The sequence below is a fragment of the Gallinula chloropus genome, assembly GCF_964237585.1.
Source record: "Gallinula chloropus genome assembly, chromosome: 1".
Taxonomy (NCBI): Eukaryota; Metazoa; Chordata; class Aves; order Gruiformes; family Rallidae; genus Gallinula; species Gallinula chloropus.
This window is the reverse complement of record NC_140085.1, coordinates 113,946,358-113,969,239: the sequence shown is the minus strand read 5'-3', so window position 1 is coordinate 113,969,239 and position 22,882 is coordinate 113,946,358. Positions and strand designations below refer to the sequence as shown.

General features: G+C 39.5%; 1 protein-coding gene across 1 annotated transcript in view; it reads left to right on the top strand.

The window, feature by feature from the left end:
• The window catches only part of SYNJ1 (synaptojanin 1), a 66,355-nt gene extending 43,881 nt beyond the window's left edge, over positions 1-22,474 (top strand). The window contains exons 22-30 of the mRNA XM_084279531.1: positions 1,436-1,642; positions 2,650-2,778; positions 3,398-3,436; positions 8,421-8,468; positions 10,158-10,196; positions 10,291-10,361; positions 14,270-14,378; positions 15,068-15,282; positions 19,683-22,474. Of these exons, the coding sequence (XP_084135657.1) occupies positions 1,436-1,642; positions 2,650-2,778; positions 3,398-3,436; positions 8,421-8,468; positions 10,158-10,196; positions 10,291-10,361; positions 14,270-14,378; positions 15,068-15,282; positions 19,683-20,537 (1,712 nt within the window). The 3' untranslated portion in view covers positions 20,538-22,474. The remainder of the gene's footprint in view (positions 1-1,435; positions 1,643-2,649; positions 2,779-3,397; positions 3,437-8,420; positions 8,469-10,157; positions 10,197-10,290; positions 10,362-14,269; positions 14,379-15,067; positions 15,283-19,682) is intronic.
• The last annotated feature ends 408 nt before the right edge of the window (positions 22,475-22,882 follow it).

The window sequence follows — 22,882 nt, the reverse complement described above, 5'->3', positions numbered from 1 at the left end:
TTATTAATCCATCTACTTTGTCACATTTTTTAATCTATTAACTATTTTTTGTGAAAGGTCTGCTTCACTATCTTCATTATCTATGTTAAATACATCCTTGGCAAGTAAAGCATTTTTTTTCCTAACAGCAACAAAAGAACCCCCACACCTTACCTGTGTGTGCCTATTGGTACACACACCACACCTCCTATGTGTATTGCATTTCTGTGTTAGTTTACAGGGTCATTTCCTGAACAGATGGATAGATGAGGTACTTAGGGATATGGTTTAGCAAAGGACAGGAACGGTTGGACTCGATGATCTTAAAGGTCTTTTCCAACCTTGTGATTCTGTGATTTAGATATAGTCATCGGGTCTATATTCATTTATTGTATTTAAGAAACTCATTTGATTTGCATTTCTATCCAAGCTCCTTAGTGACAAACAGTATACTGCAAAAGTTTCAAGAAAAGAGATGACAGCTGTGTGTAGTGTAAAGAGTAGACTAAAGTTGTTTTGTATGTGTATTTCATAAAGAAAGATTTTTTTGGTAAGGAGACAGATACAAGAAACCTGTGAGGAAAGCTGGAATATGAGTTAGTCTTGAGTCTCATCCATTTTCCAGTGCAGGTAGGAAACAGGACTTTAACAGTTTAGACACCTGATTGATTTTATTAATAGTTCTTTGTGAAGTGGTACGATTCCCTTAAAATGTGACATCTCAAATCCCACAAGACTCTTGATGTAAAAGCTAATATCTAATTAGCAGCCTGCTTACTCTGGTATTTGCTAAGCAGTGCAGAGTTAGAAGCTGGAACTCCGGTAGAACATTGTGTGTCATTTGTGTACCTTGAAGGAGAGAAAAGCCTAGGAGTTATGGAAGAAAGAATTGCTATGGTCTTATTGGAGTGTGATGGGATGTTATCTATTTTAGGCATTTCGAATATCCACATTAAAGTGTTCTAAATTAACAGTATATTTTTCAAAGGTACATCCATGTTGAACATTTTTTTAAAACATCAGTCCACCTTTTCAAACAGAAGGTATTGTAAATAGAAAATATCTTGAAATCATCCCCTGCCCAGCCTTCTGAAGAATATCTGAAGCTTGACATCTATTGCAAACCAGAGAAATCATTTTTGCAAAAGTCATCTTTGTAAAGCTAATTGTTTCTTAGATTAAGCAACATTACAGTTGCCACACTATTATGGTTACCTATAATATAGATCTATAATATAGATGGTGCATTTGGAGTATTTTCAACTGCTTTGAATACATACCCATTCTTCATGTGTAATTTTATGATGCAAGAATCATACCTCAGTTGTTGGGCTAATTCCCTGGAACTTGAGGGGAATCAGTTTATAATTTCCCCACTTTTTAAAACACGTAACTGTTGTTCCCTTCTTTTTTTAAAACATACTTTTTCTTTTTGGGGGTGGGGTTTGTAATTTAGGAGACATCGATGACTATAGTGCCGAAGTAGAAGAAATCCTTCCTCAGCACCTACAGCCAACTTCAAGCTCTGGTCTTGGAACCTCCCCGAGCTCTTCACCACGTTCCAGTCCCTGCCAATCCCCCACCTTGTCCGATGGGCCTACGCTCCCAGTGAGGCCAAGCCGGGCACCAACAAAAACTCCTGGACCACCTGTTTCCACACACGGTGTGTACTGCATTGCTCAACTGCCTCTATTCCTACTTGGCAATCTGGCAGCTGCATGGTCCAGTGGTAGCATACTATTAAATTAGGGCTTTTAAATTAATATTAAAGGCTATTATTGTGTTTTCCCTGCATGTTCACAGAAGTGGCCTTGAGCAAATCACATTCATTGTAACTCGCTTTTCCTAACGGGCAGTGGAAGAGCTTTGACTTCAGAGTCTTAATTAGTACACTGTCCACCGATCCATGCTGCTGCAAACAACCTGAGTTGCTCTACTACTTCAGCATTTCATTGTGAAAGAGACATCTCAAAAAGTCATGTTGTTAATGGGCTAAGTGGATTCGCTTGAAACCTCCATTCAAAAATTCTGTTGCATTGTGTCAGCATTGTGTCAGCTTTGTGTCCAGGCAGTGCTTCTCTCCAACCAGCCCCTTTTATGGGAGAGTGATGCCAGGCAGTGTGGAAACTGCCCTGGCTAACTCTGCTCACCTGTGCTGACTCCTTGGGGAGATTGACTCTGGCGTGGCCAGAACCAGGATATGGGTGTATTATATGAAGGTGTTTGTTTAAACACAACTTTATTTTACTGACAAAGTGGACATTTAGAATAGACAGTGTTTGGACTGGCTTCTATAACAGTTGATTTCAGTGTCATTTGGAGTAACTTTACAAAGACTGCTAAAATGCCTTCAGAATTCCCCTTGCCACATTTATTTTTCCAGAGTACTTTGTTCACAGATAAGAGTCAAAATCAAAATTTGGAACTCTGCTGTTTGTTTGAAAAGCTTAAATACCCACCCATTAAAGCACATGAGACAAAAATCTTGGTTTAGGAAATCTGCTTCTTTTCACCACTGGTTTATTCCTCTCATTTTCCCTCTCTCAAAGACTTCAAGGACTGGGGACTGACTGTCCTCGCTGTGAAAACAACTTGCTACTATTAAAATTTTACTGTGATCAGAATGTACAAGTGATTGATTTTTGCATTGTTGTCTGTCACATTCTTCAGCTGAATTTCAGCCTGGTACACAGCAGAAAGAGTCTTCTCAGAGCTTGGAGCCTAAACGTCCTCCTCCACCTCGCCCCGTTGCTCCTCCTGCACGCCCTGCTCCACCACAGAGGCCACCTCCACCATCAGGTAATGTGGTGATGTCTGTCAGGTGCTCACAAATAGTTTATTTCAAGTCTGTCACTTGAACCTTGATGTCCACATCCAAGCAACAATATTCTGTTGTTGGCTTGGGGCTCGAGGGAACAAATCTTTTTTTTCTCTAAAATGTTTAGTTGGTATGTTTAATTGCAATGACATGATGAGAAATAACAGCATTTCTCAGTACCATTTAAATGCTACTGCCTTTGCTTGGTGAATAAGCTTTAAAAAATTCATAAACTTATTTTCACAGTTGAAAAATAGAGGCTTCCTACTGCAGTGTTTATACATTTTCATTTTTATAGCATCTTCATTTTGAAAATAAGAGAGAAATAATCCTGTGCATTCATTGGTTTATATTCCTTTAATTTTGGCATCAGTATGTATACATTTTATCATGCCTAAGTTTTTAACATAGAGTTCATCTGGATCATCTGAAAATGTAAACAATTGAGCACTAAGTGAAACTGGATGTTCAGAAGCATATGGGCAACGTAGTTAATAACAAACTGACCCTTGTCATTTTTAACTTTCTCATTCTTTTTCTTCCCTCTTACTGTACTGATACTTTTCATTATTGCTGCATTCATTTCTTAAATACTGTAAGGCGGTAGGAGTCCTGCACCTGCTAGAAAAGAATTTGGAGGTAATGATTTTAATTATTTTCAAATATGACTACGTAGCAAAACTACCGTGGTAGTCTGTTGTGACAGTACTTAATATGATGATGTCCAGAGGTATAAAAATGGGTAATTCTTGAATATCAATGTAATTTCTTTCTCAGGGCTTGTATCCCCTTCTGAAATACGTTTGACATTTCAATGAGGGGAAAAAAAAATTCTCCAGAAGTTGGTACACCAGAGTTATTCCAGGTTTTTACTACTTTGTTCTGGTCAAAATATACCCAGGTCACTTTTCTGTGAAAGAGAACACTTGTCTTTATCAGTGCAAAGGCTGATACTTTTCCTCATGGTCTGTGACAAAGGAGCACTGTAAAATGGATTGTGACTGTAGCTGCTTGCAGTGATTATCCACACAATTGTTCAAGTTGAAACTATTGATTGTCTGGCCCGGTTTCCCCACACGATCACCAGTTAACAGAGAGCTCCAAGTCACTGAGCTATATTTGTCTCTAAGCTGAACACTGACATATGGGGAGTTTACTTTCTGTTTCCAAGTCTGAAATGTGCTCCTAAGCCCTTCCTGGAGACATGAAACATCCCCCGTAGCTCTTGGAGCTAGCATGTACTTCAGAAACACAAACCTAGCAAAGGAATTTATTCAATTACTTTGTAGGCGATTGAGAGCTACGGGTATTTCCAAAGTAACAAAACCCTGAAATAATTGTCCCCTAATTCCTTTCTTGTTGATAATGCTGAGGGCCTGATCAACCCTTCAGGCTAGTTTTGGGTTTTTTCCCAGCTAGATCAGGTTTTGCATGTAATGACAACTTAAGCATTCTCAAAGTGCTGCCTCTTGAAACTAATTTTTGTCCTTTGTCACATGGTTCATAGTTGAGCTGTCTTACTTGGACTTGAATCAGCTCATTAATAAATGGGATAGACTGAGAATAGTTAGTGGATCTGAAATACTTTTGTGATGGCTTTTCAGATGCTGCCACTCAGTAGGAAAGAGGGGGTTTTGAGACAACAATTCAAAAGTTCTGACCCATCTCAGAAAATAATTAAACTCTTTTACCTAGTATATAATTATCAGCTTTCAGGCAAAGAAGTGCCTGGCTCTTAGATGCAGCAGAGGAGAGGAGGTAGTTATGCCAAAGGTATAGTATTTCAAAGGAGTTAAAATGCTTGAGTTAGAAAATAGCCAGTTTATACATAAGGCACAACATATGCGAGACTTAATTTATTGTACTACTTCAGTCCTCTGCATCTTATGTGCACTAATTTATGTGCACTGGCACAATCCTGTTTGCCTAGTTTGTCTCAATTGTGCAAAGACCCCCATCCCTTTCCCAACATAGCTTTCCATAACCAAATGTAACTTGCATAAAACTTGGGTTTATGCAATCTTTTGAAAGAGATTTTAGGGGGGGGGGTGTGTTCAGATACTATCCTGACCTGAAGCTCATACCACTTTTTCTATCCTCTTCATTTTCCACTCATGGCATGAGCAGAATGCTTTCCTTCTCAGTGGTACCTGAGCTCAGCACAGGACTGAAAGCCGTGTAAATGTCAGAGCGTGTTACTAAGCTTGGGGAAACGGCATCTGTTTCTCGTACCTAAAGCAAAGGCTGCCGTAAAAGGCACTGTGACAATGTGCCTGTGTGCTCTTCATGTGTATTGAGCGTTGGTTTCACAGTTCTGTAGCACACACACAGTGATGCTGATCACATCTTGAAATGTGACTTTTGTTTTTTCTCATGCTTTTAAACCTTTTTTGGTCTGAGCACTGCACTGCTTTCAATGCCCATAACATTTCTTCTAATGGCTCAGTATGCTTGGAGGATGGGAACAGAAGGCATCTGAAGTTTATGTTTCAGAGTTTGGTCATATTTTACCTCAGAAGTAACTTGGAATTCAAGGAGGCAAGGCTATGTATTCGTTGCAGGGTTTTGCAACATGTAGAGTTTTCACCTGCTAATAGGAAAGATTTCCACTGAGGATTTTATAAGCTCTCAGTTCTGTGTAGTTAAAAATTAAAATGTTGCACTTTGTTTACCCAAGATTTTTGTTACAAGTTGCAGAGTAAATTCTTACAGAACTTTAAAAATTATAAAGGCTGCTAATCAACAAATACTTGAAATGTAAAAAATAACATTTGCTTTGTTTCTCCCTTTAATAATATTTCTCAGACATTTCCTGATAAATGCAGGACAGGCTTCTGGTTGTCCTTTATCATTGGTCTAACCTGTTAAAATGGGGTTAAAATTGAGAGAATGCATGGTGTTTTCAGTAAATGCAATCATTCGGGTAAAATGCATCACATTTTCACTGTGATTATCCTCCAAATAAATAAAATAAATCTAGAAAATACAGTCATCAAGTTGACATTAGAAGAAATGCAAATATGTTAAGCTATGGAAATACATTTACCCAGCAAGTACTACTTAGTGTACACTGGTATTTACAGTCACAGTTTAAACTTAGCCTTGCAAGAACCACTTGGCAGCTTTGTTTTTCCCTCATAGCTTTTCTTTTTCTCAGAGCAGAGTTTGGGTTGTTTGGGTATGGCAGTCATATGGAAAAAGCATTGCTAGTGGATGGGGTTTTTTTTATATATGGGGAAGAGCACCTTTCTTTTCTTGATGAAGAAGGAATGTTCAGTAATGGAGGAAACAATAAACCTTCATGTGAAACAGTAAATGCATTGTTGAAATGTAGGCAAATGGCATAGATTTCAAGTGTGTGTGTGTGTGTATCTGTGTGTGCATATATACACACACACACGCACACACATGTGCATATATGCACAAATTACTTTGAAATATTGGGTTTCTTTATGTGGGTGGTTCCATTAAGCTATTGTGTAAAATGTGATCTTTGCAAACCATGCAGTTCTGTCTAGAAGATGCCAGGATCTAAGATACAGGTTGTTTCTGTATAAATCCAACCCCTTTCCTTAGAATACTGTTTTGCAAAAGCATAGGTTATCTTGCAAAAATACCATTTCAAACTATATACAGACTAGAATAACAGTTCAAAATGATACTCAAAAAGGTGTTTCAGGTTCAGATGTACATTTTTTACCATCTTTGCAATTAAAATCTTACTATAATGCCAATTGTGATAGCATTATCACAGCACCATAGTTTTGCTTTATCACCGTTGAAGGGTATTGAGTGAATTTTGGGGCAACCTTACACCCTTTCTCTCCCGCATAACAAATATTTTCAAGTTTGCAAAACCTTTTAAAATCCTTGTGCACAGAGGTCTTCCTCTATGTGGTGCACCGACATAGGACATGTCTGTGTGCTGTGGTCACAGAAGTTCTCTGCCTTCCTTCTCCTGGAAGGAGTTAACTTTACTAATCATCTTGCATAAAACAAGATTTCCTTAATAAGGACATCCTGAAAATACCTTTTCAAAGTATGGGCTGAGATGAGCTTTGGGAAGGGAAAGTGCAGATGATCTGTGGAGTGAACAGGCTGGTTCCCTGCTCTTGCAGAGGTTTTATTGCGTCCATTTCCATTAATACTGTGAGGTGAAGAGTTAGCTTTGTGTCTCTGTAACCAGAGAGGGTTCAGAGGAGTGTCCCAGACTCTGCTGGGCTGCTCTCCACCTCCCTTTATTTTCATCTGGTTAGCAGGTAGGCCTTTGATAGCCTCTGGGTTACCACTGTCTTTTTCCCTCAGGGTTCTCCCCTGGGTTGCTTGGGAGAAGGGCAGAGCTGGTGGCTCTGAAGGCAATGAAATGTTCTCAGGCAGCATTCCCCACCCTGTTCCCCCACCTCACAAAGGCTCCCTGTTTGTCCCTTCTCAGTGCTGCTTCTCTCACTGAGAAGTTCACTGTCAGAAGCTGTTGCAATGGAAATCTGATGTTAATTGGCAGAGCCTGGAGCTCACACAGAATATATAACATATGCTAGTGTTTAACACCTTTGAACCAGATGTTCAGCAGAACCAGAGATCTGACATCTCTGGAGATAATCACGTACCAGCCTCATCTGCAACCTTCACTCTTCCTACTCTAAGTGACACCTCCACCCATATCTGACAAAATTCACAGCACTCTTTCCAGATCATAGAGAGCTCCTGAGCAGATACCACACATTGGCACATGATGAGAAAGCATGAGGCTGTGTCATCGCTAAGGCAAAAGTTGCTTTTAAGGTAGGCTGCTTGAACACTGGCTCCCTTTCCTTCCTCTACACTCGAGCCACTCCAGAGCTGCCAGATATTACTGTTACCTTTTCCTGTACCCATGCCTTAAAGAGTTCTCCTTGCCTACCGTCCAGTGTTATCTATGTCCTGCCATGTTTTTACCACACAATTTGATGGACCCAGTATATGCCCAATAATACCGCAGAAATAAAATAATTCAGCATGGTTATGCATGATTGAAAGTCATCTTTCTCTCAATCTGAGCTGCGCACCCATCGATACAGCTTTTCAAAGTACAGTGCTACTTGCAGATAACTTCATGAGACAGATCAGTGGGATACAATATATTACATAAAATGGGAAACCTGGGTGCTCCACAAAATTGCTTCTTCAAATGTAGCCTTGGCAGAAACATATGACGTAGTAATCTCCTAAGTTACAGGAAGCAGTCTTAATGCTGCCAGCTATAACTGATGTACCTGTTAATTTTCAAGTGTTTCAGTATAGGTATGTGCTCTGCTTTAGAACAGTTTCAAGACTGATGTGTAATATTCTGAATTCACAAAAGTTTGTGGAGAGTGAATACTGAAGAAATGAAATTTTCTTTCATCTATAATGCAAAATTGTAGTAATAGCATGTTTCTAAACACAGTTGTACTTCCTGGTCTCTAATTTACATCAGTCTGGTTTCCTCATGCTGCTATTGTTATCTCCTACAAGCAACTACAGTCTAGCTAGGCCATTTTTAAATGATGTAAAGCTGTCTTGTGGCAGTGTTCTTTCTGGTTTTACTTTCTCAATCTACTGCTTTTCTTCTGCAATATACAGCTTCTCTTCTTTCTCTGAAAAGGTCTTGGAGCTCCTCCCAGTCCTGGGGTAGCTAGGAGAGAAGTAGAAGGTAACATAACAATTTTTGTATTCTAGAAATGGATTTCTAATTTAATACCTGAGTAATATTATTGTCCTTGTGATACTAAAGGTGGTTTATTTAAGGTATTTATTGTGTAGGATCTTTTTTCTTTAATTTAACACAGTTTTCAGACAGCCAAGTTGCTTCCTGTTTTTCAGTGATGGAGTGAATTGTTACAGAAGGCAGTATTAAGTTATGAAAAATGAAGTTAAAACTTAGACTGCATTAATCAAAAAGAATGCTTTCAAGGCTGACTCTCAGAGGAAGCTGTAGCTGATGGATTGCTAGAGTAAATAATATACCCATAACTCAGGAATCTAGGAAGCCTAATTTTTCATGAAGAACTACATGTGTTCATATATTTTTGGGAGACAAGCTTCCATTTAAATCATTTAGCCTATAATTTAATATTTTCTCTCTTTCTAAAGATGATGGCATAGTATAGGTATTTTGATTCTGATACCTAAATGTACGTGACATACTTTTATGAGAAGCATTTTTCTTGCGGTCTTCTAGTTGGACTATGCATATAGTGCTGAATGGGTCCTCTTTCAGCCATGACAGTGGTCATGCTTTTGGCTTTATTCCTATCCCTTCAGGAATTGTGTCCCTTTTGTAGCAAATAGAGGTATGGCCATAAAAGCCCCTATATAGCCGCAGCCAGGATGTCCTCCTGTACACTACAGTTCATGTTGGCTAAATTGCTGGTTCATTTTTCCGAGTTGGCAAAATCACTATATGCATGGAACAGTTTAGGTTGGAAGGGATCTCAGGTGGTTGTCTAATCCAACCTCCTGCTCCAAGTAGAGTAAACTGGCACCAGGCTGCTCAAGGTACGAGTTGTGTTACTGAGAACTGTACCTTGATCCTCATTCTAACCGGGTCTAAGAAAGCAGAGTTGTCTGACAACTGGAAGACGATTTGATAAATTAAGTGTCTTATGTACCACAGAGTATTCCTTCCAGTCAGTGTAACTGATGTGGTGAGTTTACCTTCCTGGGAAATAGGCAACAGAAACACAAGCCAAAATCCTAAACCTATTTGCCTTTTAGAAATGGTGCACTTGCCTGAGGTAAAGGTACCTTTTTCCTGTCTTGCACTTCACAACTGGAATGCTACATACAGGGCTGTCGTTAGCATCAGCATGTAAATGTTGACATTGGTGCTGTAGTGTATTTATCCAACAAACTGAGAGAGTAGGTTCAGGATCTTTGGTGTAGACCCCATAGATTGCTGAACCATGTATAATTACAGATGTTCTCTTCTGATGGCATGACTTTTTGAATCAGCATGTTACATTAGTTCTTTTTGTTTTAAAGACTGCTGTTAGAATATTTGCAGACTATTACACCAAAAGATAAAACAACTTCACCCACGATCAAGAACACAGGGTACAAGTGGGCACCTTTAGCTTGCAACAGACAGAAGGTGATTTGACTTGATTTGTAATTAGAAGGGTCACATTACTTCATGTGTGCCATGGGATGAGAGTGTGCTAGGTAACAGCTTATAGCTGATGGATAGACTTTTAATATGTGACTACTTAAAAAAATTAAAAACCACTGATGTCTTTTTGTTCCCATTGCCATTAGTGATAATGCACCATTGCCATATAATGCCCATTTGTAGCTTTAACTAACAAAGATAATCTGATATTCTTTTTTCCATGCTGCAAAGCACAAAAAAGTCCTGGAACACAAAGAAAAGATAACTTAGGTAATACAGATACATGCTTTGTATTAATCATAATACAGAAAGAAGTTGATTTTGAAACACCACCTAAGTCAGCAATCTCTAATATCTGTTCCAGTTCGTAATCAACCTCCACCTTCAACTGGAATTTCGAGCGCGGGTGCTGCTGGATACGGTACAGCCAGACCGGTAGGTGTTCTGTCTTAAAATAATCTTCCTCCCAAGTTTCTACAGTTTATTATGCTGGCAGTGGCTTTTTGTAAGTCATAACAGAAGTAAGAAAATGGCATCATTGACTAGTCTTTTTAAAGTTTATATGAGTTAATTCCCTCAGCAATTCTTGTCTGAATACATGTAATGGACACTTTATTGCTTTGCACTATATGCAGTCACTTCATAGGCTCCCAAATAATACCACATTTTACATTCACTTTCAATTAACTGTGAAGTGCAAAGTTATTCTTTTTATTGCATGTTCCTGTTGTCTGTGTTGCAGATTTGGTATGATAAAATGTATTATCTTCTGTGCTGAAACGTATATCCTGATGGCAGCTAGTTCTTTGCAGGCAGTTAATATATTATGCAAGCAGTTCATGTATTATGTTACCAACTAAGTGATGTGTAATGGAATATTGTACCTTGTTCTAAAAGTTAATTTTTATAAAGGCCATGGGAAAATGAAACACTCGACTACTTCAGCAAAACATTCATCCAACTTCAGTTCTGCATTTCATTCTCTGGTTTGTGGAACTGAATGGAAGGAAGTGAATGAAGGATTTATGGGTGAATGCTTCACTACAAGCACAAAATGGAAGACATCTGCCTTATTTCCTTTAACAGCAGCAAGTAGGACCCTTGCATTAGGGAAGAAGAAAGTGTTTTAATTAACTATAGGTCATCTTAAAGAATTACTAAGAAATGGCATTGTTTGTTGATAATTCTTTAGACTTTGCAGCATATTTCAAAGAGAATTTTTGCAACAGCATGAAGGACTTTTCTTTCTATATCTACATCAACCACAGTATTTGTGCTTGCTTTCTTCCCTCTGTTGTGGCAGTTCTAGGCTTTTAGTCTTAGATCAGACCGCTTTATACCTGGATATTTTATAGACTAAAAACCAGCAAAAGTTGTCTCTTTCTTGGTCATTAGAGAACTTTCTTTTCCTTCTCTAAGGCATTTTGTTGGCATTGGGATAATGTTCACAACAGCACTGACAGGGTGGTGAACACGTGAGCCTTTAATAAGGCTAAAGAGCATTCTGCTTGCATAAATGTCAGTGGGAGAGACACTGATGGGGTTTTTGACCTATCTCCAAATATGGCACCTCTGCTTTAATTCCTTCTGTAGCGATAGACCAGTTGTTGCGACTGAGACAGACTGAGTGTGAAAAAGCCATTAAAGATGCAGCTAACACAGGAGTTTAAGTTAAATCCATATAAATTTGATTTATAAAAGCCTGTAGAGTCCTTTCACACCTCTTAAATGAGCCGGAAACAAAGAACACTGCCAGCAGTGCAGAGGTATTGGGGGAATTGGCCAGCCCCTTTTCAGTGGTCTGTGAAGACAGGACAAGGGGCAATGGCCTCAAGTTGGAGCACAGGAGGTTCCGCACCAACATGCGGAACAACTTTTTCACAGTGAGGGTGACAGAGCCCTGGGACAGGCTGCCCAGGGAGTCTCCTTCTTTGGAGATATTCAAGACCTGTCTGGATGCCTACCTGTGGGACCTGTCCTAGGGAACCTACTTTGACAGGGGGGTTGGACTTGATGGTCTCTGGAGGTCCCTTCCAACCCCTATGATTGTGTGATTTGATGATCAGAGTTCTTGAGAGCATAAAGGAGTTATGCCTCAGTGGCATTGCCATTTCTGTTGTACTCTTGTTCAGTAGTGTTAACTACTGAAAACTAATGTTGAAAGCCACGGCTGCAGTCACCTCTGCTGATTCATTTGTTTGAAGAGATTGATTCTCACAAGGAACAGTTCTTGATTTTTGCACTTTTTTGTTATTCTCCCAGAAATGTAGAACACCACCTTCTAAAATGTGGGTAAAGAAAACCTGATATACACAGGAAAAAATGTATTCACTTATCACTATATGCCTCACTTTTTTTTTTTTTTTTTTTTGGCTAACCTAGAGCCAGCACATGATTTTCCATTTCTAAATCAGAATAATTCAATAAGCAAATCTTGTTTGCAGAAGAGACTCCACCAGTATCTTGGAACTGACATAAGTGCAAGAATATTTCTTCCTATTATCATGGCAGAAAAAAATGGCAGTACTGTTCTCTTGTGCTGTGCTTCTCAAGATCTAGGCTGGACTACAGTTAAGAGCTGATCAGTGCAATTTCCAGAAAGAGCCCTGGCGCCACAATTGCCAGCATAATTTGATAAGACAAAGCTAGCTGCATTTCTTCCCTGGTGGACTTTGAGATTTTCTTCAACAAAAGTCAAAGAAAAAAAAACAACGAAAACACACCCCCAAAAGCCCGAAAAGCGATCAAAGGAAAGAACCCAAAACCACCAAAACCAAACTGCAAAAACACAACAAACCAACCATCAAATGTAAAGGAAGGTGTGCAAAACCATTTCCTAAGGTCTGCTTGGCTTTATCAGCCTTAGTGCAAACCCTTGTCTCTCGGGCTGAAGGATTTCAGCACCAGGGACAGTAGCTACAGCAGCCGCGGCTTCCTACCCGGTGGTCCCAGGATTATTTTGGACTTCCTTTCCATTTCTTTTTTCTGTTCTTTTTTGATGTTTTTTTGGGTTTTATAAAAATACATTTTGGTATTTTATCCAATCACCCTTCTGCCTGCTTTCAGAGTATTCAAGGCAATGACAAAATGCATCTTGGCAATTAGAAGGAGCGCAGGCATTTCAGAGGTTAGGTGGTTTAAAGCATTTAGAAAGCTGTTAAATGGACCCAGCCAAGCGTAATGAATCAGATGTTATGCAAAGTCTTTGAAGGAGAGTATATACATCTAGTGAAAGTAAAATCAAGGACGATGCTTGTTTTGTAGTGGTGAGGTTTCTTTGCTTGTTTTTAAATCATGTTTATGTAGAGACTTGTGTAATAGGCTTTGCTCTGAAAACCATTTCTAGAGAATCCACGGTTACTAAGATTTTGTCAGAACATACCAAGTACACAAAATTGTAGAGAGAATAAGTCTTACAAGCTGTCTTGCCTCATGATCTTCCTGCTCCCCTCTCCCCCCTCTTCTGAAATCCTGCATTTTTATTCTGATGCTTTAGATCCAGCTTCCAAGTGTGGTGTTTGTAATCCATTGTTTCATTTGTAATCTGGAATGATTTTCTGTTCCTCTCTAAATACTGATGTAGACTTTAACTTTGTTTTGAGGCAATTCCATTCCCAGCATATTAACTTCTATTCCAGCAAGTTTGGGAAGACTCCAGCCTTCAGATGAGGCAGAGTATGTTTCATCAATACCACTTGCTGAGGAACAGCAGTAGCTGCCTTACAGCTAGCAGACATAAGTTTCAGAGGAAAGAACTAACCATGGTCTTTTATGCATATCTTGGACTTACACTGTGTAAAAATTGACTGTAGCTGTTGTTTGCAAATGAGAGGCAGCAATTTTTCCTAGGGAACCTGCTTTGGCAGAGAGGTTGGACTCGATGAACTCTGGAGGTCCCTTCCAACCCCTACAAATCTGTGAATCTGTAATTAGAGCCTAAACAGTAGATGGGGTCGACAGTCTGCATTGATGGTGGGTTATTAGTGTGTCCTTACAAGATCTCTAAATGAAGTAGTCAATGTTGTTATTTACAGCAATTCACAGACTTATGTAAAATTAACTTATTAATGCTAACAAAATAATAAGTGTTTTTAATGTTCTTGCACAGGTAACTATACACAGTTGAGGACTGCTGTAAAAATCCTTTGCTTTGATTTGAACTCTTTGTGATGTTTTGAGAATATATTCCTTGCTTTTACATGTGCATAAAAAAATAGTTCACCAGCGGTTATCAAAGACTTAATTTTTCAGAGAGTCCTAATTATCCTGAATCATTTAGCAGTAAGTAACTACTTATCCAAAGTTGAACTAAAATGCTTTCTTCTTAACAATTGTTATGTCAGACTGTTCCACCTCGAGCTGGAGTTATCAGTGCACCACAAAGCCATGTCCGTCCTTCTGGAGGAAGACCAGGACCAGAAACTCAGACCAAACCAGCTGAACCACCAAGGGGTAAGTTTACTTTAGAAGTTAAATACCACTATTCAGTCAAGAGGTACTGTCTCTGGTTTGAGTGCTTTGTTTTCAACAGATGTCTTCATTTTTCCCTAGAAATTAAAATTCTCTAATGTAGTAGCATTTGACAGTGTCTGTTAATCATTCACAAGTTTTGTAGTCTGTTATCAGACAACAGGCTGCAGTTGCATGAGATCTAGACCCATAGATTTCGTGCTATCAGGTGAAACTTGGACCACATTGCTGTGTTTCTGTCCAAGCACACTGATGCGTCCTATCATGGGCATCGATCACTGGACCATTCTCTGCAGGGGTTGCTCTGTGATCATAATATTTGGAATATGTTTGACTCTTAAAGCTACTTCCTGGACTTAAAGAGGTTTTCAAATTGGATTATCAAAATCTGCATTTCATAATAGGGACTTCCAAAATACTTTTAAACAAAACTGAAGTAATTTACGAATGACATGGTTCCAGTTCTCTGTTTTGTATCTCTAGTAGTAGTTTATAACAGAAATATGCTGAGCTCTTGATGACTTCTAATCTAGTTGCCATGAACACCTGCTGTTCTTACAGCCTCTTCTTTTGCAGCTCTGGTGCTTTCCACAGCTGTGTGCTCTCATTCATGCTATTCTTAAGATTTCTATTGTACTTTACAATGCAAACCACTGCAAATATACCTGCAGGCTCACCGTTGCTTCCTGAACCACTAAAGCCTCAGGCTGCTGGACCTGCTCAGCCCACTGCTCAGCCTGTGGCACGGATGCAGGAGCCTCTGATACCTGTGGCAGCGCATCCGTCTCAGACAAGTGCCCCACAAAGTCTGGAACCCCCACAACCGCCTCCTCGTAGCCGATCATCTCACAGTTTGCCTTCTGAATCTGCTCCTTCACAGCAGCAAGTAAGTAACAAATAAATGTGTATAAACGTTTTATTTCATTATGTAAACTAACACAGTTTGTACTAAATGCTATAGAAAACTCCTAGAGCAAGCAAAAACCCCAAAAATAAAGGTTAAAAGATTGGATGCAAAGATCATCAGGCTCTAGTAGGATAACAGTAAATTGCTTATATGTTGTCCGTGAATAACTAACATCTTAAAACTAAACATTGAACTTAAGATTTCTTATAACAGACTTATAACTTATGGGCAGCTTGTTCTTAAAATTGTTATTTGACATCTCTGTATGGAAAAATAATCAAATTTAATTTTATAATGACATATGCATGACATAAACTGTATAGTAACTAGCTAACACAGGTTTTGGTTATAAAGTAAGCTTGATGGTTGCATGATGTAGTGCTCTATGTTGATGATAATTCATTGCAGGAAGATGATACAGATAGATACTTCATAGAAATGAATTTTTCCTGATTCCCCAGTGTCAATTAAAATATAGAAACATATTAAAAGGAATCTGAAAGTTTAACACAGGAATAATAATCCGTTTTGTGGGACTATTTATTTAAAAAAAACAAAAAAAAACCTTTTTCTATGAAAAGTCATAGTTTCTTGCTACTGTTTAAAAAAATCTAGAAGAAGGTTTTCAGTGTTGTTTATATATACATAAGACTGAACTTCTGCACTAAAGGCCAATGCTGTTAGATTTTACAGAATCAGGTGCTTGGCCAGGTAATAGACCGCTTACTTAAAAGCACAAACCTACTGAAGCTGATGGATTTGTGCCCAGCTCTTACCAAGAGTAAATTTGTGGTTTAGTTTTCTGGTGTTTAAACATAAACTCATCTGTGGATATTTATGACTTTTTCATCAGTATTTTAGATTTTTACCTAATCTCTACATCTGAAACTCACTTTTACTGAAGCAGTTAGTTAATACCTGTTTTGTACCGCAGTGAAACAGCCAAATTCAGTCCTCAGAAAGTTGAATTCTAATTGAAGAATCTTTAAATGCTCTTCCTTTCTTTCTGCTGAGCCCCTCTCTGTCTGCCTGTTATCTTCTTTCCATTTGGAAATGTAGGTGAAAAAACAGAGGCTATTTTTGAGTATACAGGAAGAATGTCAGGACTTTTTGTATTTGTTTTAGGAAGTATAAAGTGCTTCTACCAGAGAATTTGCATTGAGGCATAAGGTACTTGAGAAGGTACAAATTTTGTGACTAGAAACAGATTGTGTAGTGTCACTTTGGAAATCCCCACACCTTGTAAATCTAGTATTACTGCTGGCTGTTTTGTGAAAGAGATGCAAGCAGCTCTTTCAAACTTTTAATGACAATTACAATTATCTGTGTGTTTAACAGCACTGTAAACAGATTTTTAGGCTGTGTAATGCTGTGGCTATACTGTCAACATATCAAAATCAGGTAGTTCAAGACTAGTTCAAAGAGCTATAATTTTCTCTGCAGTCAGATTTCTTTGATTAACACAGGCTGTGCAGTCATGAGGAAGGCCCACTTTGAGCTTCATTTATTTTCTCTAGCTTATGTTATCTACTTCTGTTTTCCTTGGTCAGTTTTTTTTTAAGATTAGTTAAAAGATATTTACTTCCTTGATTAGCATTTGTAAATATGCAGTTTTCTGAGAATCGGTCTTTAAATAGACACAGAGTCTTTTAAAGATTTGTGGATTCCAAGACCAACTTTTGGTTTAAAGCTTGATTGTGATATTTGAGAAGCTAAATCTTTCCTTATAAAAATACAGGTTTGTATACAGTGTGAATATTTGGGACTCTGTAGATTATCAATGAAGACATGAGAAAAGTAGTTATTGTAAATTGTTTTATTTATTGTAAATTAAGGGGATTTGGGGGTTTGATTGATTAAGAAGTCTTGCCTTTTTTTTCCAGCTTGGAAAAACTACTACTGTAGATGAGTGATTATACCAATGCAGTTCCCAGAATGAGGGCTATAGTGCTTTTCATCTTAATAGAGGGTTAGAATTAAACCATCCATAGTCAAATTCTTAACAGTCAGGCTTCACTGAATGTCTGTAGGGAAATAACATTAGAATTGGCTTGAGCTGGTTGTTTTTTTGACTCTTAATGGTACAGCTTATAATTATTGGAATAAATTTAAAATTTACTGTAGTCTATAATATATATTTTTGTCTGGTTTTGTATCTCAAGAAATGGCTTTATGAAAACTGAAAGTATTTGTAACATGAGGTTTCTTTGTTACTTGGATTTCCTTCCTAATTTTCTTTCCTTTGATGTCTGTTTCTCTTTCACAAGCAGGAGCAACCGTCAGGGTAACAGGTATCTGACTATTTACCAATCTTGTATGTGGTCTCCATCTCTTCAAGCAGAAAGGATGTATGAACCTTGTTTTCATACATCTGCAGGCTCATCCACATTAAAAATCACCTGTCCACATTAATGAATTGACCGTCATACCATAGTTTGCTTTTCCCTTTCATAGTGCAATTGATACTGTTAACTGTATTTATTAGCACCATGGCAAATGTTTTGCTTCATCATCTTTTATGAAACAATTGGAACCTCGGTACGTTGCTTAATCACTGCCGAGTCTCCCGGCCTCAGTCAGTTTGGGAAAAATGAGTAGGTGTTGGAATTAACATTTCTCTTTAATATAAAGAAATCCTGATGCTAAATCCTGCCAAAGTTGGGTTGTTTTTTTTTCAAAATAAACCCCATATTTCGCATTGCTCAAAGAACAGAGAACTTGCTATTACTTCACCCAAAGTAAAATATATACTTGGTTACACTTCTTAAAGCAGTTGGTTCTATCAGAGAAAAAATTTACTTGCAGTAAAGAACAACTGGGATTCGTAGTTTCTTTGGGATCTTGTACTTTTTGATTACTTGGTTAATGAACACAGGACGCAAACAGCTGGTGCCAAGCTGCATTTGTCTACAGTTCCCTCCTCAGTTACCTGAGGCCTTTGTTTTTATATTATTTTTCAGAACACTTACTGACTTCATGTAAAAACACCCAGTGTTGAACTAGTCTGTGGGCTGGTAACATCAGGCTTCATCTGTTGTAGAAACTGTCTGAGGTAGTGCTAGCAGGGATGCACGAAACCCACACTCTTTCAGAAAAACCCAACCAACCGACCAGAGCAGATGCATTGTTGCCAGCATTCTTTGTTTCTCCTGCCAGCCAAGTCAAGCTACAACTGCAGTTTTTAAAAAGAAATTGCTATGCTGGAAACATTGGGGAAAATTTACAATATCCTTATTATTCCTGAGGTTGCTGAAGCCTGCAGACTAATTTCTCATGGCTGCTTAGGCGGTGGATGTGTGGAGACATGCTTCCAACTATACACAATAAATGCAGTAAAAACAAGATGTTTAAAGATCAAGGTTAAACTAAAATAATAATGTATTTTAATTGCCAGCTTTAGCTAGAATCCTCGTTCAGCAAAACATTAGCTGACAGATTTAACATGCTAAAGATCTGAACTGTTTGGGTCTGTTAAGGTGATGTGTTAAAATGAAACAAATTTGTTTCTGAAATTTGAATTCTCAGAAGCGGCTTTAACTTAAATTTAATTCTTTACATTCATTTAATAAGGGGAAGCTCCAAACACAGGTCTGTCAGTGTGATGGTTTGAACAAAGGTAGATGCACTCTACCTTTTGGGACCGTTGTTAGAAGGTATAGAAGTTGCGTTGTTTTTTGAAGAAATTTATAAAACCAGGAATATTTTCCTTTTAAAAGATGAGAACTTCTGTGGAGAAAACTCTTGTCTTCTCCATTTGGTATGATTCTAAACAATGATAACTTGCCATTTTAAAAGATTACAAACTTCTGATGGTACCTTTGCGTGGCAAGGAGCACTGGAGTGGCCTACAGATGCATATTTCTACATAGAAGTGCCTGGAGTGCATATACTAATAACACTAATTTTTCCTTTCATCGCGATGCTTAAATATTGCTTGTTACATCAGTGTTACAAACTCTCAAACAATGAAACCCAGGGCTTTTTATTTCACACCTGTGCTGGGTTATCACTTGTTTAGAATACGGCATTGTTGCCCGAGTTTCTTGAAGACTGTTTTACACAGTGTCCTCTAGTGCTTGTGGCTGTGATTCTGACCTGCATGAAGTAGATTCCAGCTGCATCAACCAACAAAGGGGGGAAATTGTGTTTAAGGACTAGCAGGCTTTTCCTTGGAGAAGGGCTTGGGGGGGTTATTGTTTCCCAGAAAAGAAGCGGTGGTTCTCCCGGCGCATTGCGTGAGTTGTAACCAAACGGCGCTGAAGCTTCAGTTTCAGCCCAAGCGCTTCTTTTCTTCCCACAGAAGAGTGAGAAGTGGGGAGGTAGCAGTAACCATAAGGCAGCCAGCCACATGATTCCTAAGCACCTTGTTTTCCTTCCAGATGAAAGCAAACGGCAGTCACGGCACGAAACCGGAGGCAGAGTTTAACAGTGACCCTTTTGAAGACTTGTCGTTCAAGCTGCTTGTGTCAAAGATGCAGACGTCTGTTCGAACATCACCCGTTCCGACTTCAAACCAAAAGGAGTGGACACAGTTGCCTTCAGCAACACAAAGAAACGCTGATACTCTGAACACTGTAAATTGCATGCCAGCAATGCCTCCTACTCCGACCTTTAACACATCCCAGGAACCTAAGCGCAGCTCTCCAAATCCATTTATTTCCGGACTGAACTGCACAAATCCATTCACTGAAAGAACTCCTAACGCTGGGAACCCATTTAGGACGGAAACACAAAAGCCTGAGGTAACTTCCCAGTTCCTAGAAGGACGTGCTGCTTGCAATCCTTTCCCTCCTCTAAAGCCCCCGAGTTGTAACACAAGCAAGCCTGTATTTTCTGTTGACGCTTCTGAAAACACTTTTTGCTTGCGAAGTAAATCTCTCATGGTAAAGAACGTACAGCCAAAAGGATGGGTAACGTTTGATGACGAAGAGGAGAATTTCAATGTAAAGCTAAAGCCATCTCAAAGTGTTCCAGATTTTAAGCGAATCGGTTCCGGGAAGTCAGCTGGATCTCCAGATTTGCTGGGCACTGAACAAAATACTTTCCTTGCTTCAGACTTGAACTTCGATAATGACTGGAATAAAAGTTCTACTCATTGCTTCTATACAATGCCAGCAAGAAGACCACCTGCACCTCCTATACCGTCCAGAATAACCAGCAACAGATCCCCCGCAGACCCTTTCACTTCTTTGGCACCTAAGGTGTCACCAACGCAAGATCTTACAGAAAGATAGATGTTCAAAAACATAAGAAGTCGTATTTGTCGCTACATTTATCTAGTAGAATAATTGGGCATTTGAGATTATTCTGTGTGCAATAATTAATTGTCAGATGCACTGAAACTTAACTCTACTCATAGACAGCCACTATTGTTTGTGTATAAATTTTGAATGTGTATATATGGTAGAGCACAAAAAAAATTGTCTGAAATTTATGAAAATCCTGGTGTAATAGTATTTGAATAGACAGAGACAAGAAGGACAAGCTACTTATCTCATTAAAGTATATCAATCTTGGAAATAGTTCTTGCTTAGGGAGCTCTCTCACTTCTGTTCCCCTTTGTGGAATTAAAAAAAAAAAATTCCTGCTGGTAGCCTCCCCCTTCCCTTTTTACTGTTTTTTTTAATTGATATTTATAAGTATTTACCAAAGAGCTGCCAAAGTTTATTGAGATTTGAATGTTGACAAGTATTGTTTAGAAGTTGTTTAATTTATAACAGAGGCTATGGATATTTGTGAGGCTTATATTTGAAGTTGAGGCACAACAAAAATAGTTTAATTTCAAAATACAAGCAAAGCTTTGCATATTAATATATTCAATATTTTAATTTTCTGTGTCAGTACATTTCAGCTATTAAATCTTGCTGTGACATGCACTCACAAGCAGTACTTCAGAATAATTGCTCCATATCATCCATTTACTCGTTGCTATTTTAAAGATACTCTTTCATCCACAAATTGGAAACGACTGATGCAACAAGTTTTCCCTCAACCTCCAGAAAAAAAATCCCCCTTGGGTTCTGAGATACAAAGTTGTATCTCTTGTTTTGAGATAAGAGTCATGTAACTTATGTTGGCTGCCTGCACGCTCCTCTTGCACATTAGAAGGGCTTTCCTGTCCTGCAGAAAGACCTGGGTGAGGGAATCGGCAGCCATGTTACAACGTCAGAGGAGGAGAAGGACATCTTAGGTGACTGGGCTGTCTGCTCAGCCTCCTCCCCATCTACAAGACTTGCTGCCACATCTTTCAAAGAAAACAGGAGAACAGCTGAAGGGTGTCATTCTGTCACTTCTGCAGTTAAACCTAAATGACGAGTGACGACTCCTCGCCCGGAGCCAGGGGCCATCCTCTGTGCGGTGCTGCTTTGAGGCGAGTGCAGGCTAAGTCGCAGCTCTGCACATGATGCTATAAACTCGCCCCTCTCTGTGCTCTTAGCGTTTCCTGAAGCTCACGTGAGGTCACATAACATAGGACAGGCAGTTTAAGAGAGCTGATTCCCTTAGCTCCGTTCCTGTACACTACGCAACCCTGCAGTGCTCCTGACAGTTGGCACTGTCTTAGGCCGCAACTCACACCCGCAGCGGCGTACGTTCCTCCAGGGCCGAGCTGTGGTCTCGGGGGCCTACAAGTACACGCCTATGCACGTGGGCTCCTTTCTGCACTAACTGTGCTGGCCCTGCGAAGCCCGGCACAGAAACACCACGCGCTGGCTTTACCTCTGTAGGAGCAAAAGCCACGACGGCAGTACTTTTTTTTTTAAAAAAAAAAAACCCCAATAAATTCTCAAACACTATCAAATTATTCTTTATAAAATAAGTATTAAAACGCTTTACACCAAGAGGATCTGGTTATTGGTGAGCTAAGGCTAGAGGAGCGGCAGCAGCAGGGTTTATTTCTCTCGTGCTTCTTTCTGTTCAGGTCATTAAGCGGTTCTTGTACCTTTGGGACAGCGGTTGGTACTATATATCCCGTGCTGCTTCGGTGTGTGAATTACCTTGTTTCAAACTGTTGCTATAAACATCTGTGCGATCGGTGTTCGGGTGTATTCTGACATTAGCAAAGCAACGGGGGGGGTTGGGGGGCACTTTTTTGCTAGCGGGAGTTCCGTGATCAGTATGTTCTTTGTTGGCTATTTAATTACAGTGATTAAAAACTACTGTCTAAACTGTCCCTGGTCTGCGGCACCCCTACGCTTCCCAGGCTTGCGGAGGTTGACAGCAACGCACCGCAGAGACAGCACAGCCCCTACGCGTCTGTGTGTGTGTGTGTGTGTGTGTGTGTGTGTATGTGTGTGGCCGCTGTGACGTGCATTATCGCCGATAACCACTCCCGAAAATACTACGAATTAGGGCGAGCACCGGGCTTTGACGGCCCGTGTGTTCCCTGGGCTGCTGGCACGCCGCTCCCCCTGCCTGTATCCCCCGGGGCTGCGCTACCGCCAGCATTCCGTAGCTCCCCCGGGGAAGGCGCTGGTGCGTCCCTGACATAAAACGTTCCCCGAGCTTCAGTTATCGCTGCCTCTGTGTGTCCCTCAGGGAGGCCCCGGGCGCTGTCCCGAGGAGGGGTAGCGCGGGCCCT